At 39.2% G+C, this 20,663-nt stretch overlaps 1 protein-coding gene across 1 annotated transcript in view; it reads left to right on the plus strand.

Annotated features, from left to right (window-relative positions):
- doc2a (double C2-like domains, alpha) overlaps nucleotides 1-19,821 on the plus strand; it is a 33,644-nt gene extending 13,823 nt beyond the window's left edge. Inside the window, exons 6-11 of the mRNA XM_066642347.1 lie at nucleotides 88-214; nucleotides 1,118-1,177; nucleotides 12,051-12,235; nucleotides 13,002-13,083; nucleotides 13,606-13,702; nucleotides 14,804-19,821. Coding sequence (XP_066498444.1) covers nucleotides 88-214; nucleotides 1,118-1,177; nucleotides 12,051-12,235; nucleotides 13,002-13,083; nucleotides 13,606-13,702; nucleotides 14,804-14,940 — 688 coding nt within the window. The 3' untranslated portion in view covers nucleotides 14,941-19,821. The remainder of the gene's footprint in view (nucleotides 1-87; nucleotides 215-1,117; nucleotides 1,178-12,050; nucleotides 12,236-13,001; nucleotides 13,084-13,605; nucleotides 13,703-14,803) is intronic.
- Nucleotides 19,822-20,663: the final 842 nt, after the last annotated feature.

A 20,663-nucleotide genomic window follows, 5' to 3' on the forward strand; every position in this document is an offset into this window, starting at 1 on the left:
TCCATTTAATTCATCCTGGTACTCATGCACTCTCTCACTCTCTCTCTCTGAACTCTTTTTTTCTCTCTCGTGCTCTCTCGTTCTCAGGTTATCAGTGTGTGATGAGGACAAGCTGACTCATAATGAGTTTATTGGTGAGTCGAGGGTGGCTCTTAGGCGTGTGAAACCAGACCAGACAAAACGCTTCTACACTTGCTTGGAGCATCCACCTCCTGTGAGTTACACACACACACACACACACATATGTGTTCACTGGTATGCAGAGTCAGAGCTGGAATGTTAGACATACATACCTACATGACATACATGTACCTATATGTATCCTTGTGTATTATGTCAGTACCTACTCAATCATGCAAATGTCAGATATTTTCAATTTCAATTTAAATACACAAGGAGTACATTTGCTTATTGCAGGAGATATTTCTGAGGAGATTAGGTATTAGGTAACTGATAATCAGCCTGCAGAAGGTCAAAATTAAATTTAAAAATTATTTAGAAGTTAGAAAAAAGGAAAGTTTAAAATACAGAGCAAAACAGGATTCCTAACAAACATCCACAGCAGTTCATCTTTCCTGTCTGCTAAAACAAATCGACACTATGAATCTGTGATGTGTAGATGTCAATGTGCCATTATTGGGCCAAGGAAATAGACAGAAAAATGAGAAAAACAAAATCAGATACAAAACAAATCTCACAACAATGGACTGTTGTAAAGTTCAAAGACTGAATTTTGGAGGTCTAGAAAAATATCCCTGCAGATTTTGATGGCATAGTGTTGGTCTCACGCAGTTCCAAATCTGAAAGCAAGACGCATTAATGACAAAGAAATGTTTACCTTTTCAATTTCAAAATTGAAACAGTAAAACGTGGAACTTTAGTAGAGTACTTCAGGTAAAACTGGGTTACTTTCTGGTTTTCCTACAAGTCAGGACATTTCTGTTCTAAAAACATATGGCAGCAAACACCCACAGAGGGATGCAGACACACACACACACACATTTTGTAAACCCAAAAACATGGTTGAACAGTCACTCTGAATCTACTCCTGTAAGCAGTGAGATAAACATTTCAAGGAGCTTCATTAACTTTATCTATCACTCTCTTTCTTTCTTAGCTTCCCTCGCCAACAGCCATGGGAGCAGCATTGAGAGGAATTTCCTGCTACCTTAGAGAGGTACTCTACAGACTCTCTCTCTCTTGTTCTCTTTCTACCTCACTGACTGTGTCAATAAATCCATCTGTTCTCAGAGGTAGTGACAATTAAAACAGTGTGACATTTCAGAGTTGTACATATGGGGCTTAAATACTTCAAACTGATAATTGCCTGGCGTAGATGCATTTATCATCAGTAGGCTGTGTTTTCACAGAGATTATGTTGGATTAGCATTACAGTAAAAGTAATGTGTACATTACAATATTTATAAGTAAGAACAAAAATCCATTTCCCAGAATCATAATCATTATCTCCTGAAGTGCTCTGCAAATCAGGTGTTTCTCTTATGACTTGTCACGATGAAGAGATGCCAAGCTGGTTACGCTGATAGAGAAAGAAAAAGAAAAAAAATAAAGGAACAATGTGGAGGGACCCAGATTTACGCCTTGAGGAACGCCTCATGAACACCTGAGGACTGCCTTTAGTGAGAGAGGGAGAGGGAGGAGGAGAGATGAAATATAACACTATTTCTGTTATCAGGCCTCCTCTTTAACTCTAATGAAATGATAAAGGCAGCAGATAAGACCATCTCTTCATGACCCACCTCAAAGCTCCTGAAATTTCAGAGCAGAGGGATAGAATGAAAAACAGCATCAAAGACCAGAGAGAGTTCAGAGGGCAAAATGGGGGGAAAAAGAGAAAAAAAAAACAGAGGGTTATTCTCTCAGAAAAACATGGGGGGGGGGGGGGGGAGTATGGGGTTAGGGATGGATAAAGGCTGTGTTGGATGAGTGACAGGCAGAAGGGAAAAGGCAAGATCAGCCGTGAGCCTCCTCTGTGAATGTGGGACGATAGGCAAGAAGAAAAAAAAGAAGTCTTGGTGAGTACAAAACCGTGACGGACAACTCACTTGCAAGAGGAAGAAAAGTGGAAGTGACAGGAACAGAGTTACATTGCTTGGAGGGAGAAAATAAATGGGCAGGGTAAAGAGAGAGAGAGAGAGAGAGAGAGAGAGAGAGAGAGAGAGAAAGGAAGAGAGAGAGAGAGAGAGAGAGAGAGAGAGAGAGAGAGAGAGAGAGAGAGAGAAAGGAAGAGAGAGAGAGAGTAAGACGGAGCGAAGGTCAGAAAAATTTGGCAGAGCTGAATGATTAGGGAGAGATTTAGAGACTTTGTGGGTTGAAAGTGTCAGCAGGCTCAGACGTACATTGGGGACCAGAAAGCCAAGGGATGGAGGGACTTGAGTGAAGTTTAGGCAGAAAATGAATAAAAGAAAGAGTGAGAGTGTGGCACAACCAACTTTTTTTTCCCCAAATATCATAATAAATACCAGTTATGTATGGAGTTAAAAGTAGGTAATTTCAGCTCTTTTAAGGTGCACACTGTGACCTCACTAATCCTCTTGCGGCTGAATTCAAACTAATCCTCACAAAAATGTTCCAACATGTCATAAAAAGTATTTGTGGAAGAGTAAAGGATGTTACTGTTCCATACAGAGAGCAAATGAAGGCTCTGCATTTGTAGAAAATGTCACTAACGTAATGCTTCTTAAGTGATGTGAACCAAGCGGGCATTTAAACATAAATGCTACAACTTACACTCACTGTAGTTAGTGTTTAATGCTTTTATCTGCGTGAGTTTTTTCTCGTGAAAATATATAAATAACAAATTACTGGCAGATGTCACTGAGATTTTCTAAACTAAATGTAACCCTTGAATTTCCAACCAAAATGTAACAATAATATAACAGTAATACCAAAGTGTGTACATGAGAGGAGATAGGTCACTGAGTGAATGATAAATGGGCAAGCACATTAAACATGGCATTATTTTTATGGTGAATTAGCTAAAGCCTCAAGCCGGAGTATCTGTGGAGATAAGCACAGAAACCAGAGTTGCATTATTTAAGCCAAATGTTATAAATTATTTATGTGATTTTACCTGGAATTTTAAACATGTTTTGAAACCTTACCATGGCTTTTAGATTAAGTTTATTACACTCTCTCCATGCAAAGAGATTACAGACTCATTTTGTATGACTGGAAATATACCAAGAAGGTCACAGAGTCATTTAGGCATTTTTGGCATTATTTAAAATACTTGTACAGTATGTTTGTCTGCTATATCAGATAAACTCGAACAGTTCCCAGAAATCGTTAGGTTGTTAAGGTTAAATAGGATTACTGAACATGCTTTAAAGATGTTTATGCTGATTATAATCATTATTAGTGTATAGCATGCCGTGCACTCACAGAGCTATAGGTCGCTTTACATTTCTAAAGGCTACAGACAGAGCCACGACGGTGTTTATTTAAAACTTCTGATTTGGTTTTTGGCACAAACATTGAATCTGATAGAGACTGATGACTGATGCTGTGCCATCTGTCTGCAAATCACATAAATCTGAATATGAAAGATCTCTCACTCTGTATGTGTGTGTGTCCTCAACACCTGTTTATCAGCTCATTACACATCCTCATTATCATTAGGGAATCGGGGGTCATTAGTCAATTGCGAGTGAATTCAGTGGCAAAAAAGTTAAAATAATCTTGGCACGTTTAATGAGTCATGAGACATTTAATGAGACATTTAGTAACAAATGTCATGTGCTGTACTCACATTACAGCGCAGGATGTATTAGCAATATGGCAGTAATCCACTATAATATATAGTTTCATTATTCTGCCATATAACCAACAAATTATGTTGTCACAAACTCTCAGATGAACTATATTTAAGTACATTTGCAAGGGTTAAAACTGGATTATTGGATGTGGTTAAAACTGGATTATTGGAGGTACTCTGGAGGCATTTCTTCCATTATGTTCTTGAAAGAGATGTATTAAATAATTTTTCTTTAATCATTCAGTCTCCTAGTGCTGGGGACTGCCATTTTGGCACCTGACTGTGTGTGTGATTTGTTCTTTGTTTATATGGTAGGTGTTGGCTGACTCTCTGTCTCTCATTAGTGTGTTTTGCTATTTGTGTTGGTCTCCACTCGGTTACATTAATGAAGCCTCACGCTGCTCAGAAGACAGGTCTGGCATAGACAACACCCCACCCCCCCACCCCCAAACACGCCATACACTGATAGACAGTGCAAAATTTCTACGTATCCGATATCCTACATATCTAAATAAAACATATTAAAAATAAATGTGATATACATTTTAAACAGGCTGATTTCCATAAAATATATTCAGCCAACATGTCATTTAATAAGGTGTATCCAAACTTTAAAAACATATTATTAACTGATTATTAAAGGCACCAGATGATTCTGAAGAACTACTGTTCTCATTAGTGTTTGTGTTTATTCAGACGCTCCAAATCTTTTAAGGTAATGAACTTACTTTTTAGTTTTTATTCACTGTTTGAATTGCCACCGAAACTCATTTGTAACTGTTGTTTAGTTTTGTAGCACTTTCAGTATGCGTTTATTTCATGCAGTTAGCTCTCCTGAATATGGATTCTGTTCCATCTTAAGTAATCTGTAACAGCAAACAGAAGTCAGATTTACCCATCTATGGAGAAATAGAGGAACATCCTCAGTCCTATTCATGCTCTTCAACATTCAGAGGTCCCACAATCTTAAAGCCTCCAGATGCCTGCCTCCCCACCATTTAGTAAGATAGGACTGAATTCAAATACAAAAGCTTTTTCCAGTATGCAGACAGACCAGAGAGCTAGTAAATGGTGAGGAAATATTCTCTGACTTTGTAAAAAGTTTTGTATATTGGATTTAAATTTTGGGTGGCACGGTGGCGCAGCAGGTCACACAGCTCCAGGGACCTGGAGGTTGTGGGTTCGATTCTCGCTCTGGGTGCCTGTCTGTGAGGAGTGTGGTGTGTTCTCCCCGTGTCCGCGTGGGGTTCCTCCGGGTGACTGTCTGTGAGGAGTTTGGTGTGTTCTCCCTGTGTCCGCGTGGGTTTCCTCCGGGTGCTCCGGTCCAAAAACACACATTGGTAGGTTGATTGGTGACTCAAAAGTGACCATAGGTGTGAGTGTGTGAGTGAATGTGAAGGACTGGCGCCCCCTCCAGGGTGTATTCCCACCTTGCACCCAATGATTCCAGGTAGGCTCTGGACCCACCGTGACCCTGAATTAAATAAGCGGTTACAGATAATGGATGGATAGATGGATGGATGGATTCAAGCTGTAGACATTGCTTTTAAGTATATTGTATCAAACGTGCTGAAGAGTAATAAGAAGTTTTGCAACTTGAGCTACAGAATCAATCATTTAAAAACGCAAGTAACATTATTTAAATACAAAGACAATAGTATGATGTGGTCCTGCCAGAAACAGCACAGGAGAGAAAAAAAATACATAGGCAATATTTTCTCTCCTACCTGCTATAGACTATAGATTTGGGCGAGAGATAAACAGAGAGATGGAGCATTTGACAGATGGATGAAGTCAATACAGAGAGGATTGTTTAGACCTTCCACTTATGGCTAGAGTTAATGAGTCCCTATCTGACAAAAAGTCTCAAAGGGAGGAATAATGAGATGCAACAGGTCAGTGCATGTGTTTGTTTGTCTGTGTGTGGGGGGGCTGTCTGTAGGGGTGGGCAGACAGAAAGAGTGACAGAGGGAGTGACAGAGAGAGAGAGAGAGAGAGAGAGAGAGTTTTTAAAGACAAAGCAGAAAAAAAACAACAGAGTAAGAAAGAAAAATATAGAAGAACAGAGATAGACAAACCATCCAAAAATAAGAGCGCATAGAGAGAGTGAGAGAGACAGAGAAAAGCGTGAGCAAAAGGTGAAAATATAGGTATTTCTTTTATCTATTGATCCATTGAGGTGTCCCCCCTCTCATTCTCCCTCTCTCTTGATCTCTCTCTGCCCTGTTTGCACAGAGGGGATGACAGATGTGAAGACAGAGAGACACAGATGACACAACAGGGAGTGTCTGAGGAAGACAGTGGCAGGAAAAGGCACTGTCATCCCTCACCTTTTACTCTCTGCAGAAAGGTTTTATTGGAACAGTGGTACTGCTGGGCTTTTTCAAAAACATCTGAAACCCTTTCAGAGTCAAACAAGACTAAGAAGGAGCCCCATGCTATCACAGATCAGTCTTGTGCCCCATCCCTCACCAGGGGGCTTTCTCTCAGACAAGGGGCTAATTAGGACTAAAATGAAGGTTTTTTAACTCTGTGTACAGATGGGTTTCTGAATATTTCATATAGATAATTGCTCTCAAACGCTTGGAGTCACACTTGAGCATTCTCATCTGGAATTAATGTGCATTTAAAGAGGGCTTGAGAGAGCCTTAATGAAGTGTGAGTGTGTCTGGGTAAAACCAATGTACTCTTCAAAATAGCAGGCTGTGGACATGTGATGTATTTATGCCTTTCTGACACAAAGTCACTTTCACATTCAAATCAATAAGCCATCCAGTCCAATTAAGGAGGACCTATACGTGACTGAGTACAGTGGAGGAAGTGAGATCTGCTGAAGATAGTCGGTAAAATGAAGCATGGCGACAGCCGTGGCCTTGAGGTTCGAGAAGTGGGCTTGAGTTCAGAGGTTTGACAGTTTGATCCCTAGGATTGGCAGGAAAATTTTATCCATGGATGAAGTGTCCTTGAACAAGGCACTTCTTGAGTGCTATGGATGGATGCCTGCTATTCCAGTTGTGTGTGCTCACAGCCTCTGTTATGTGTGGCTAAAAATTGCTCATGTGTGAGTTAGTGTGTTCATGAATGAGTAAAAATGCAAAGTCTGTGTCGCCTTGTGAAAGACTAGTACCCTTCCAGGGTTTGTTCCTGCCTTGCGCCAATGATTCCAGGTAGGCTACAGACTCACAGTGACCCTGAACTGGATAAGTGTGGATTTCTTTGCGCCATCAAGTGACAATGTTGGCCTGCAATAATACTGAACAATGCCATACCATTTAAACATCCTTCAGTGGCTATGAATGGATTCAGGAGTTGATGGCACCAAACAGGAAAACTCATGTTGCTTTGGTCAAATAATGATTCTGAGCCACTGTTGAATTTCTTGTTCATCACTGACAGTTTCAGCACTTGAGATGGTCGTTGCTTATTGAGTAATAAATGGCACCATCTTAAATTGACATTGTATGCACTTTGATGTTGTCTGACCACAGGTTTCATTTAGTTTTTTTTTCAAAGTTCCAGTCAAAGAGAAACCAGGGTGACAGTTATTTGAGAGAGGACTGTTCGAAAAAGGATTAAGAGATGTAAAATGGAACAGACCCCCAGAATTCTAATAACAGATTTAAAGTTTTGAGTTTTTTTCTTTGTGAAACAGAAGAAACCCAAGATTTCAGATTTAAATAAATAAATAAATAAATAAATAAAAAAATCGATGAGGAATTCTGTCCTTCTTTCTGCTGCGAGAAAGCAACTCAATACTAAAAGGTCCAAGGGAGACAGAAAAGAAGACAATATGCCAATCAAATATAGAAGCTGAATATGTTCTAAGAATAAAAGCCTGGCTGCTACAGGACACAGATCTCAACATCATTGGATGTGCTTGATATGAAATAAATTGGGAGAGGCAGAAAATTCAAACAACTTCCTTGACCTTTGAAATTGCAAAAAAAAAAAAAGAAGCTCAGTTCAAGCTTTGCCTAAAAGCAATGAGGTATAATCCAGCCATACATTAGCATTAGCATGTAGCATGCTTACAAATTTTAACCATAATGCAGACTTTATATGAAGACACCCTTCTGTTGCTTTCTGACACTTAATGATGTTCCTAATTTTCCTAGAGTTATTCTGTGAACATGGTCAATTATCTACATGGGGAACAAAAATAAATCTGCACTAATGCCCTTGGATAATGGTGTTCAATAACATTACATTTAACATTCATCCCACGTCTTGCTGCAAAGGTTTTTCTTGTGCCGGTATTAAGATTAGGTCATAGTTTACAAGGAAAGGCAAATTCGTGTCTCATTTTTAAGGTGGTTTTGTCTGATCTTGGGAGTCGGTCATTCAGCGTATGCTTGGCTGAATATCAATTATTAAACTGAATATTTCCCAGAATTAAATGTTTTATTCTCTCTGGGCCCTCTCAGCGGCTCAGTTGAATGTATTAATTTTAAATTACATTTCAACGTTCTGCTGTCCTTGTCTTTATTTATTAGCAGAAACATACATCCTACTTCCTCCCTATTAAGTAAGTAGGCAGGTTGGCATCATCAAATATGTAGTTTTTGGTAAACCTGAGGATGGTGGTTGTATGGTGAACACTTTATTCCCGTGAGAAGTGTGGAAGAATTAGTTAAACTCTTGTGACTTCACGATATCCCCTTCCCTTCCAGCAAATCCAGACCGTGAGGTTGTTAGTTCAGAAAGGCTTAGCATCTGATCCTCACAGCTTTGTGTCACAGAGCTCACACAAAGTTCCTGCCGAATGGAAAAGAGAGCTGCAGTCCTGTGAAAGGAATAGGGACTTGGAATCTAGTGCACTAACTTATTCGGTTCAGAATGCTGGAATGTGACAGAATACAAATATACAGATTATATATTCAGAAAGAGAGAATATGTTTATGTATTCAGGGCATGTTACATTTTGGGAAAGCAGTATTCAGAAAACAGTTACATTTGACATGTTTTTGAGAATATATTAGAAAACTTACTCCCGCTTGGTTCAACGTCAAAGTATTGGTCGTTTAGGAGTCCAGCACTCCATTATTGGCCTCACTTTCTCTGGCTCTAACTCTCCATAACCACTCAGCATGATGCTAACCCGCCTGGACATCTGTTAACCAACATAATAAATCTGGACAGTTAGGGTTCTCCTCCAAGCATGTTACGCGCTCCAATGTCTAGTCACATCTCTCAGAGGAAACTTGTGGTGCCTTTCGCCATTTACCAAGAAGTTGCCAAGAACTGCCTACTGCCGCAGGAAAAAGAATTGAACAAATCTGCTATTTTGGCATGACGTGTGGAAAGAGGCAGTCTTTTATTATTCATGTTGGACCAATGAGAGTCACAATACACAGAAGTGCATATACGCGGATGTACGGAGAGCCAGTTAGAATACAACTGGCAGAATCCTGACAGTGACACCAGATTAGCTCACTGGAAGCATCACACTCTTCGTCAAATTGTGGGCAGAGCATCTGCGGCTGAAATTAAGCAGTGAATATGTTCTATGTTCAACAATCACCAAGTAAAATCTTTCATACACCCAGTGGTGGATTTAGGCATGGGCCACATGGGCATTGTGCAGGGGGTGGCACACGACAAAGTAAAATAGAACAAAACAAAACCGTGATATTGTGGCCGTGCATCACGTTACTACTTTTGAAGAAGGCGCCCTGTCATCCTGATGTATCCTCATGTAGATTCCCTGTTGTTTTCCTGTCAGTTCCACCATGTGTTTAGTTTACGTTATAACAGCACCTGGGTTCACTATGCCCCTTGATTTTGACAAGCACTAGAGGAGAGGGGGTGGGGGGTGTGAAGTCCTGTCTCTACACTGGAAGCCCAGTGCAGAGGGGAGCAGGTGAAGGAATCGGTTGAATCTGTGTCAAATAGCGCATATAGCCAATAGGTAAAAACAGGCAGTGATACTATGATATGCTACAAAATAATATTTATTTATAAAGTAATATATATATATATATATATATATATATATATATATATATATATATATATATATATATATATATAAACAGTTCACCATTAAGGTGAATTGGTTTAGTCTTGACTCTTGGTTGACGGTTATTTGTTTGTGCTTGTTTGTTTTGTTTGGTTTATTCATGATTTTTAACACACATGCGCGCGCGCACACACACACACATACACACACACAAACCTGCCAAGCTTTAATTGTCATTAAGAGTGTAAGTTTAGTATAAACGACAACTGTCTGACTACATCATTTCTTATTTATTGTAATGGAATGATACAGAATACATTAAGTACAGTGTGTTCAATACAGAGCCATCACTTCTTGATTATTCAGATCTGTGCAGCATTAATTTTTCAATGTATAATACAGTGCTTATGTATACTTTAGATCCATGCTATGGGAGGCCAGACTTAGAGGTCTTTTTTTTTTCTAAAAGCATTTAACCAAGCCCTTCAGGAACCATTTAATAAGTTAGATCCTATAACACACCTTTAAAAAAGCGATGGCAGATCTTTCATGCCCTTTTCAATCTGTTCTAGTCTTTGAAGAGTGTTTCATTATCAGTCTATCTGGTCAAAATCACTCTGCAATGGCCAAAGGTTTGTGGACACATGGTCTGAAATGAAGGATCGATAAAAATACTTTGTTGGGAATAAAACCAAACTCTCTATTTATTCATTCATATCTGTTAGCGCTTATCCAGTTTAGGGTCACGGTGGGTCCAGAGCCTACCTGGAATCACTGGGCGGGAATACATCCTGGAGGGGGCGCCCGTCCTTCACAGGGCAACACACACACACTCACACCTATGAACAATTTTGAGTCGCCAATCCACCTACCAACGTGTGTTTTTGGACTGTGGGAGGACACCGGAGCACCCGGAGGAAACCCACATAGATACAGGGAGAACACACCACACTCCTCACAGACAGTCACCCGGAGGAAACCCATGCGGACACAGGGAGAACACACCAAACTCCTCACAGACAGTCACTTTTTTTTATTTTAATTTGATCAAATCTACTCTTCTGCTGAAGAAGATACTGTAATTGGCATAAAATGCAATGCTGAAAAATATGCAGTATAATGATACAAAGTATTAGGTAAAGCCTTATTCAACAGCAGTGTTTGGTTATTGATTACCAAACAAAATCTGTGCAAATCACCTGTGCATTATTCACAGTTAAAAAACTAATTGAGCACTTGATTTTACTGTTTCTAATGGGAGATCGTCGGCCTAACAGGAAGAAAAAACTGTTTAGACAAATAACATATGCCAAATGTCTCAGTGTGATACAGAGTGTGAAGGAAAAAACAGTGTTTGCCAAAAAAGTCACTTGCAAATTGTGTATGCTGTTGCAGGAACAACATTAATTTAATTCAATTTAATTTAATTCTTTAATTAATTCATCTGCTCTGTAGAAGTCCTTGCTGGGTCAAGATTTTTTTTAAATTAATTATTCTTGGGCACCTGCTCTGTCAGTATTGATGCGGTTGATTAATTGAGCTGTCTCTCTCTCTCTGTGGCTTTCCACTCTGCTGTTATTGTGGTGATGTGAGGGAAATCAGACACTGGGAAAAAGAGTATAGGGTTTCACTTATTCAAAAAATAATAATTGTGTACATCTACAGTTTAAAAAATGTTAGGTTTAGAGATACTGACTCTAGCCCATATGTTGCTCCACATCAGGCACCCTATAACCCGTCTAATAGTGGACCACCATAAGACCACTACTGACCAGACATAATTGACCATTATCAGCAAGGTACTGACACTGACATGTTATTACATGCTTCCTTAATACAGCATTTCTGCTGATATAGTGGCCGAATATTTTTGATTGGTGGACACTCAGCCAAGCAGTCACACTGTGACCACCCTTTTACATTTAAATTCCAGTCACAACAACCATTATGAATAAGTTATTCATTTCTCAGCCTCAGGAAAATGCAGAAACATATATTTAACAGAAAAGTACAGCCTCAGCAAGCATTTATTACATAATGCACTGCATCATTTAGTGTCCACTCTTGCTTTATTACAGCTTTCATTCTTTTCAAGAGATGTGCTTTTAATATTTGCAAGCATAATTTCCCAGGCTTCAAAAATCAAGTCTTAGAAGTCTGTTGCATTTTATGCATGTAAACATCCAAGTAATTATCTTTCAAAGATAAAAGCTCTAATTATGATTAAAGGCATGGTTGTTAGGGGTCCCATTTATAATATAATCAGAGGTGGAGGTGGCATTATCCTCGCTATTTTTCGCTCTGTTTCTGCAGTGGGAGAACGAGCAGTTGCACAGTTTGGAGGAGAGAGGTCGACTTCTGCTCTCGCTGCAGTTTCTGCCCCCGCCCGAGGAGGGAGATGGAGATGGCCAGCGGGGGGGCTTGTGGGTGGGAGTGCAGAGATGTGCCCACCTGGCTGCCATGGACGTCAATGGCTTCTCTGACCCCTACGTCAAAACGTGAGCGGACTGGGCTTTGTAACTTTATCAGCAGGGCTTTGGTGTGGGTGGGTGATTTAATCCTTATTGGGTTTTTAAGGATCATTTAAAGTTGATTGGGTCAGAACAGGAAGAAAATATTTTGGGTTTGGGTTCTTGAACCTTGCAGGATTAAAAATGGTCAAAAGAGCATTAAAGTGGGTGCTAGAATATAGGAAATGATCTACGGGAAAAGGCGGTAGGCAGAAAAGGATGCGGACAAAAATATTTACACTGAAGTGGGATGTAAAGGTCTTGGCACAGCCCCCACTGTTTTTTTTTTTCTCTATATATTTCAAATCGCTTTACTTCTCACCCACATTGTGTGTTAAAATAAATATTCCTTCCTCAGGCAAAATGGCAAGAGAAACAACACGGCCCCTTACCACCCACACACATGTCCATGTCACTCTCTCTCTTGCTCTTTCTCTCTTACACACACACACACACACACAAAACACAGTAAGAATTTTGGCTTTGATCGTGAAAGAGAGTTTGTGTGTGTGTGTGTGTGTGTGTGTGTTTGGGAGGGAGGGATTGAGAGTTAACAGCAGTACATAAGGCAAATCAAAATTTTATGGAGGCCAGTGGGATGCAGAAAAGCAGAAAAGCAAATAGCAGTATGTTTCAATCGATGTGAGGTGGCACAATGCCTCTTTTCCATTGGTTTGTGTGTGTGTGTGCGCGTGCACCTCCCACCTATCTATATCCTTATTTCTCCCTCACACCCCTACCTTATGCCCCCCAGATATCTGAAGCCAGACGTCCAGAAGAAATCGAAACATAAAACGGCCGTGATTAAAAAGACCCTTAACCCAGAATTCAATGAGGTACAACCTTTTGATGAAGCAACCTATTGTGTGACATACCCACTTTAATGTTTGTATGTGTGTGTGTGCATCCATAAGTGATTGGGCATGTGTATATGTTTCCATGCTTTTAGGCATCTCATAACTTCTAAAAGAATGACAGCCACTGTAAGTGTTAATGAGATGTCTGCTCCAGTCTCTCTAACCATCCCCCATCTCTTCCTATCCTTCTTTCCTCCTGTTGTCTGTCTATCAGATGTGTGTATGTGTGTGTGGGCGCTGAATATCATCAGTAAGATGAGTGCCTCGTTTTCATTCCCTCACTAGTCCCTCGGCAGCACAGGCTACTACTGGCAATTACTCCACTGGGCAATGTGGAAGCGTCCTATAGGCCCCAGTGGCAGTCTGTTCACGAAACCATCACAGGACACTGCATTTTAAACTAGCCACATGGGAAATGATGATTCTCCTGCTCATCTCCTCAGAATTCCAAGTGTGCCCTTCATCTGTTTCATAGATTCTCAATTTCTTTTTTGTCCACAGGAGTTCTTTTACGAGATCAGCCTCTCAGAACTGGTCAGTAAGACGCTGGAGGTCACAGTGTGGGACTACGACCTGGGTCGCTCTAATGATTTCATAGGTGAGATCAAAAAAACTGCATATGGTTCATATGCCTGATAGACACAGCACTGCACTGGCTGTTAGTACGACTGTTCACTCTGAGCTGATTGGGGCTCAATTATTTACAAGCTAGATTCCAATATTTCAGAAAATAGCATTCAATGGTAATGAGAAGCAACATTAAAGCCATGGGTCTACCCCAGGTTTCACTCTTACTGCAAATGTAATCAATCAGCCAAGTATGTGTTTGGTATGCAAAGTCCTGCTTATGCACTCGGTAAATTTAATGACTTAAAAGTCTTCTTAAATTCTGTTTGTTTTACACTTAATTATAGTTTCTGTATGTCATGTCCTTGCCATGATTTAAAATGCTTGTTTGAAATAAATTCCCAAATTCCTTTACAAATTACTGTAATTATTATTAGCCTTTTTTATAGTTATTTATATAATTATAATTATAAGTATTATAGTACTGATGATGAAACACTGATTAACAACTGCTGTAGAGCATTTTGTTAAATGTGAGTGAGTGAATGAATGAGATTGTAAATATGTGTGAGTGAAAACACTTGTGAGTGTGTTAAAAGCTTGTATTATAAAGTGGTCAGTAAAAAGCAGAGGGAGTTCCTCCGTCCCAGAAGCTGTTTGTGTGTGTCATGGAGCTTGAGCGTCTGCGTTAACTCAGAGCACTAAGCATTATGAAGGAATAAACAACAGGTGCAACCATGAGCTCTGATGGAAAAATAGAAACAGCCATAAATAAACTGAATATTGTCTTGCTTGTAGATTTACGTAATGAAAAATCAGTATGTATCAAACATTTTGCTGTTTTATTAATTCTAAGGATTGATTATATTTCCAGTCTTAATTATGTTAACCTGCAATTTTACTTTTGTCTATAATTTGTAAACAGAAATCATGCAATTAAAAAAAGGAAGAAAGTCTTTTAAAGATTTAAGAAATCAGCACAGGTTAAGGCAAGTGCATGATGATTTAGGTATACCAGTGGTCTAGCGCTAATTAGTGGCTATAAGCTTCCATAAATTCCTTCTTAACTGCTTAGGCACACGAACAAAAAGCATATCTGTATCTGTGATGAAAAGATCTCTCTCTCTCACAGGTGGAGTTTGTCTGAGCTGTCACTCTCAAGGAGATGCCCTGCGCCACTGGATGGACTGTCTGAGGAATAAAGGACAGAAGGTGGAGCGGTGGCATGTTCTGACCAACGAACTCCCTCAAAGCACCTGCCAGGAGTGAGGCTGGAGAGAGAGACATGGCAGATAATTAAACTTAAATGATACGTGGTGGGCATTAAGATGCCTGATATGCCTGAGGCAGGGTCTCTTAATGCTGTGTGGAGCAGAGATTCTGGCGGTTACAGACTACAGGGTGAGTGCATTTGAGCAGCTCAGACTTTGTGCATCAAGTACACTTCTAAAATTAAAAGGTCCCTGGTTTAATCCCTGGTAAAAACCTCAGCCATCGGTGGCCAGAAGTCCTAGAGGGCACAATTGGCCTATAACCCACATATTGTTCCTTGCCATTTAAACCAACATAGACATCTATCAGCTGATGTGAGAGATCTGGGCAGTTGATGTTCTTTTGGCAGTTTGCGGCTTTTGGAAAAGAAGCAGTGATTGTAACAATGGTCTCTGAAAAAAGGCAGATGAAAGACCTCACCCTCCTAGTTTAGGTTTTTGAACCAGTAGTAAATTTAACTGAAAAAGTATTTCAGAGTGGAGCATAAAATATACCATTAAGGAGCTTATGTTCTTTATATGTATCTCTCTGACAACAAGCTGTTGAGATTTAGATCCACAAGGTTCTATAATATATGGTAAGAATCCAAACTTTAGACTAAAATAGACAAGAGGAAGTTACTCTGTCTATCATGCACATGAGCTAGGCAGCTAACAGTAACAAGTGGCAATGTGAGTTTCAAAAGTAATTGGAGTGATAAATGATAAATAGCTCTTTATGAGCTAGCTATGAACAGATAGTCTAGGTTAGTGTATTAGCATTGCGTCAGTGTATTGTGTTCAGTGTTGTGAAAGTAAGTAAAACTGCTAGCTAACCAGGCAGACAGAATTAATTGTGTATATAATCCATCCATGAAGTGCAAGGCAATACAGAAATCAGATTAATGTCAGGGTAATATTTCAGCTATTTCAGTCAATTATATAACAGCTGCCAGGGGCGGCACCTTGGCGCAGCAGGTAGTGTCGCAGTCACACAGCTCCAGGGACCTGGAGATTGTGGGTTTGATTCCCGCTCCGGGTGACTGTCTGTGAGGAGTTGGTGTGTTCTCCCTGTGTCTGCGTGGGTTTTCTCCGGGTGACTGTCTGTGATGAGTTGGTGTGTTCTCCCTGTGTCTGCGTGGGTTTCCTCCGGGTGCTCCGGTTTCTTTCCACAGTCCAAAACACACATAGGTGGATTGGTGACTTAAAAGTGTCTGTAGGTGTGAGTGAATGTGTGAGTGTGTGTTGCCCTGTGAAGGACTGGCGCCCCGTCCAGGGTGTATTCCCGCCTTGCGCCCAATGATTCCAGGTAGACTCTGGACCCACCATGACCCTGAACTGGATAAGGGTTACAGATAATGAATGAAAAATGAATATAACAGCTACCATTGTATTTCATACTTTATTACATCTACCATGATTTTTCATTCTTCATTATTACTGTAGTTTTATTATATTATTACAATTACAGTAACATAATTAATTACATCTACAGTTGTATTATATTACTACAGCTATAGCTGTATGCAAAATATGAGCAAATAACATTTTTGTTGATTTTCTAAGTGAAAAGGTTTTTTGAAGACAAAAATTTACAGAAACATCTTTATAAACAATCAGTTTATTTCCTGATTTTAAAATATTGCATAAAGGAAAATACACGTAAAATAGTACGCATAAGTCAATAAATAGAAATAGTGTTCTCAATTGATAGTCCGTATGCTTGTTTTAAATCAGCAAACAAGAAAGTTGCCAATGCATCTAAAGTTTTGCATAGAGTTTGTACCTAACGACATCACCAACAGTGATCGACAGGTTCTGCATCCTGTATTTACTCAAACAAAAAAAACACTGAATGCTTTGAATGCTGTTGGCAACATGTATTCACTGCAGCTCCCTAAAGGAAGTAACAAGGAACTCGTGATAAGGTTTTCATTGTGGACTTGTTTTTTGCTAATTACGTAATGTTTTTTTCCCCCATCCTGTCTTGTCCTTGTCCCCAGTACTTTATAACTCAAAGTGACACCCATGACAACAATTAACAAAACCTTATGTAGCAGGATTGTTTTCATCCGGTCCCTACTCAGTGTGTGTGGGCAGGAGAGTCACAAAAACTGACGCAATCACGGTAATGCGTGCACGCTGACTGAAAGGAAGGGAGGATAAAGAAGGATGATGCACAAAACAACATTCTAATAAAGGAAAAAATCTACCCTCTCTACAAACTTCATTTCCATTTCCAATCTACATGTAGACTATAGGGACAAACATTCATTAAATTCAGGTGTTTCATTCAGTCTCATTTCAACAGGTTTAGAAAATCCGGCACTTACCAATGCATTCTGACTTAACACACATTTGAAAGAACAAGTTATTCTAAGGAGCTCACTGAATTTGAGGGCGCTATTGTATAATGACACCACCATTACAGCGGTGTTCACTTTGTGAATTCTTTATAAAATATCCCGCAATCAACTGAGAGTGGTATTATTGAAAGATGGAAGCATTTAGGAACCACAGCAAATCAGCCACAAAATGACAAATCATGTAAAGTTACAGAATAAGGTCACCAGTTGGTAAAGTGCACTGTGCCTAAAAAAAATCAAACTGCTCACTCTATAACTGCAGACCTCCTCTGGCATTAATATCAATACAATGCTGGGAGCTTCATGGCATGGGTATTTTGAACATCAAAGTCTAACCTCATACATGCTCTTCTGGATAAACAGGCAAAATTTACACAACAACACTCCAAAATATTGTAGAATGCCTTCTCAGAAAAGTGAATTTTTTACTTCAAAGGGGGACCAACTCCATATTAATGCCTGTGGAATTAGAATTGGTATTGGAAATATATAGTATGCATTATGTTTACTATCAGAAAACGTCCAGTCTAATAAAGTGTAAAACAATGTATTTTCACATATCACAAGCTAAATTTCAGATAGCTAATAACTTGATTCTTTTTTATGGAAAAAGCAATCATCGGGCGCAATGCAGGGCAGCTCACACTCAAACTGTCACTCATACATTCACAAACATGGACACTACTGCACCTAACAAAGTGTGTTTGGATTGTGGGAAGAAACCACAGCACTCAAGGGGGAAACCAAACACGGGTGTGACATGACATACACTTCTCACAGACCATGACCCACACAACCACAGAACCGTGGAGCTATGTGACAGTGACAATGCCTGTTGCACCACTGTGCTGCCCCTGTGATGAACATGCCAAAGAAAAATTGTCCAAAATTATAATTGACAATTTAAAGTGTTGTTTCCTTTCCAAATTTAGGATTTTGTTCAGGCATCAACATTATATATAAATTACTGAATTAGGCCCAGAGATCAAGTGTTATATTATCTTTTTCAACATTATTTTAAATGAGATGTGTATTGGTGTATAATTTACAAGACCTCTGTCCACATTATAAAGTCTTTAAGAGACAAGAACCAGGGAACTTTTTTTTTTAAAGAAATACCTCTGTGCTGCATATTTTAGTGTTTTCTTCTCACACATCCACTCAGGAAGGGCTAGATAGTTAGCTGATTAGTTGGATCTTGTGTGCTAGAGAATGGAAAACACTAGAAGTTGCAAGACAGTTGGACCAGGACTAAATAATCACTGCTGTGATTAATTAATGAAATTAATTTGAATGGAAATGTAAAATATCAAAGATGCACAAATTCTGTGTTGCTAAATGTATTACCCACTTGTATTCTTAGTACAAGAGGTTGATGGCTGGGCTAACAGTTGCCTCTTGACCCTGATGGACCACCCTTCTTCCTCTCCCTCTCTCTTTCATTGCTGCACGTTTTATACACATTTTTGTAACATCAGAGTGAATTAAAATCCTCATAGTTCCCCATGTAGCACTATCCTCCTGACTGATTGCTGTAGAAAATGCATTTTGCTGTTTAATGCTTCAGTAACCTCTGCTTCTGGCCAGAGCTGAGAAGAGGCATGCAGTACATCAACAGACTTTGAGGAAACATGCCATGTGCCTGTCGTAAACTCATTTATACTTTGTACCATACAGTATTGCCATGGAACAATAAGAGCCAGTGTTTTGACCAGTGTGGGCTGGTTTAGGATACAGAATGTAAAAACTAAAGACCTGGATTTTTAGTCAGTAAAGTATCTCAGATGTGCTTGGATCTAGGGCGTCTTTCAGAATTCACATATCGATGCTCCTTCCACAACTGATTTTTCACAGGACAGGCTGGGAGCTTGAATAAGATTTCAAGGCAAAGAAAATAATGTAAATATTGTTTAAAATGAAGGAAATTCTATGGGTTGATTTGCTGTATAGGGGGACTAGCCCTAGTCCTGGTCTACAAACCGTCTTGAATGGAGAAACACCATTTAAGGGAAAATGTAGCCCAGGACTAGACTTGATATTTTTCCCAGAAACCGAACCTACACTATTTAACTTAACAAAAAATTGGCTATAAAAGAATGATGAATCAACAATAGATTCATTCAAAACCGGATCAGTGATGCTACGCTGAGATACTTTATAAACACCAGTCCCGTCGTATGATGAAGACTGACTTCATTTATTTATTTATTTTTTTGTAGCATGAAGAAATGTTTACAGCATTTTTAGCCTGACCCGGCAATGTTTTCCAGGGCTGTGAATCTTGCGGTTTTGAATTTCCATTTGCTACTGTTATTTTTATGGGTTTTACAGCCATGCTAATATATTCATGCTAGTTGATTTCTAAAGTTTTGGACTGATATGTTTACATGTGCAGCGTCCTGGGAATGTGTCTGCATGCCCGACGGTGCAAGAGTGAGTTTACATTGCTGTGTTCTCTTGATATTTATTGAGTGTTGTATTCTTGAGGAACAGTGATTACTGCATTTATATGAAGTGTTTATGTACAATTTGGAAATACAACTGGAATGCATTGTTCTAAAAATTAAATGTGTTACGTCATTTCTTTTAATTCTGTAATATTCTGCAACAGAGCATACAACAGAGCACTACTGGTTTCTGTTTCACTCCTTTGAATCCCCTAGTTTCCCCATCTGTGACTCTTTGAATTATACAAGTTAACCTCTCTAGTCCATATTACACTATTGATAATGGGGAGGGTACTGTATGCTTTGAAACTTTAACACGTTTACAATATAACGTGTATTATATTAATTGCTATTTGACAGGTTTTGCTGGGGTTTCCTCATTTGAAGTCTTTCAAAGTACACGGCGACACTGCCCCCTAGTGTATGTAAACATACACAGTAGGAAAAACAACAACAACATAAACAATAAAAATCCCTTCACATAAGTTTAATGCCATGAAGGAGACCACATGACTGTGAACAAGTCAGAAAAACACTCAGTACCGGTACAAAAAAGCAAATCCAAAACATTGGGCATCCCTAGTCTTGATTCTTAATTATACAGCTATATTCACAATTTAGTCTATTAGCATAAATAAATAAAAGACATATAAATATTATTCATTAGCTACTTACTAGTTATGCTGGTGCTGATGTCACCCATCCCTGAGTCCTCCTTTGCCTTATTTCCTAACCTCCAAAAATGGGGCTGATCGCTGGCTTAATATATACAAGCCTCTGATGTATCAAGCTGTTTTCTGGTGAGCAGACGTCAAGAAAGTCTTCAAAATAAAAAAATAAAAATAAAAATAAAAGAAGAAGATCACACTCTCAGAACCTAGTCTTCAAAAATTTATTTTAGTACACACACAAAAACAAAATAAATAAAA

This window comes from Hoplias malabaricus, chromosome 13 (assembly GCF_029633855.1).
Source record: "Hoplias malabaricus isolate fHopMal1 chromosome 13, fHopMal1.hap1, whole genome shotgun sequence".
Lineage (NCBI taxonomy): Eukaryota > Metazoa > Chordata > Actinopteri > Characiformes > Erythrinidae > Hoplias > Hoplias malabaricus.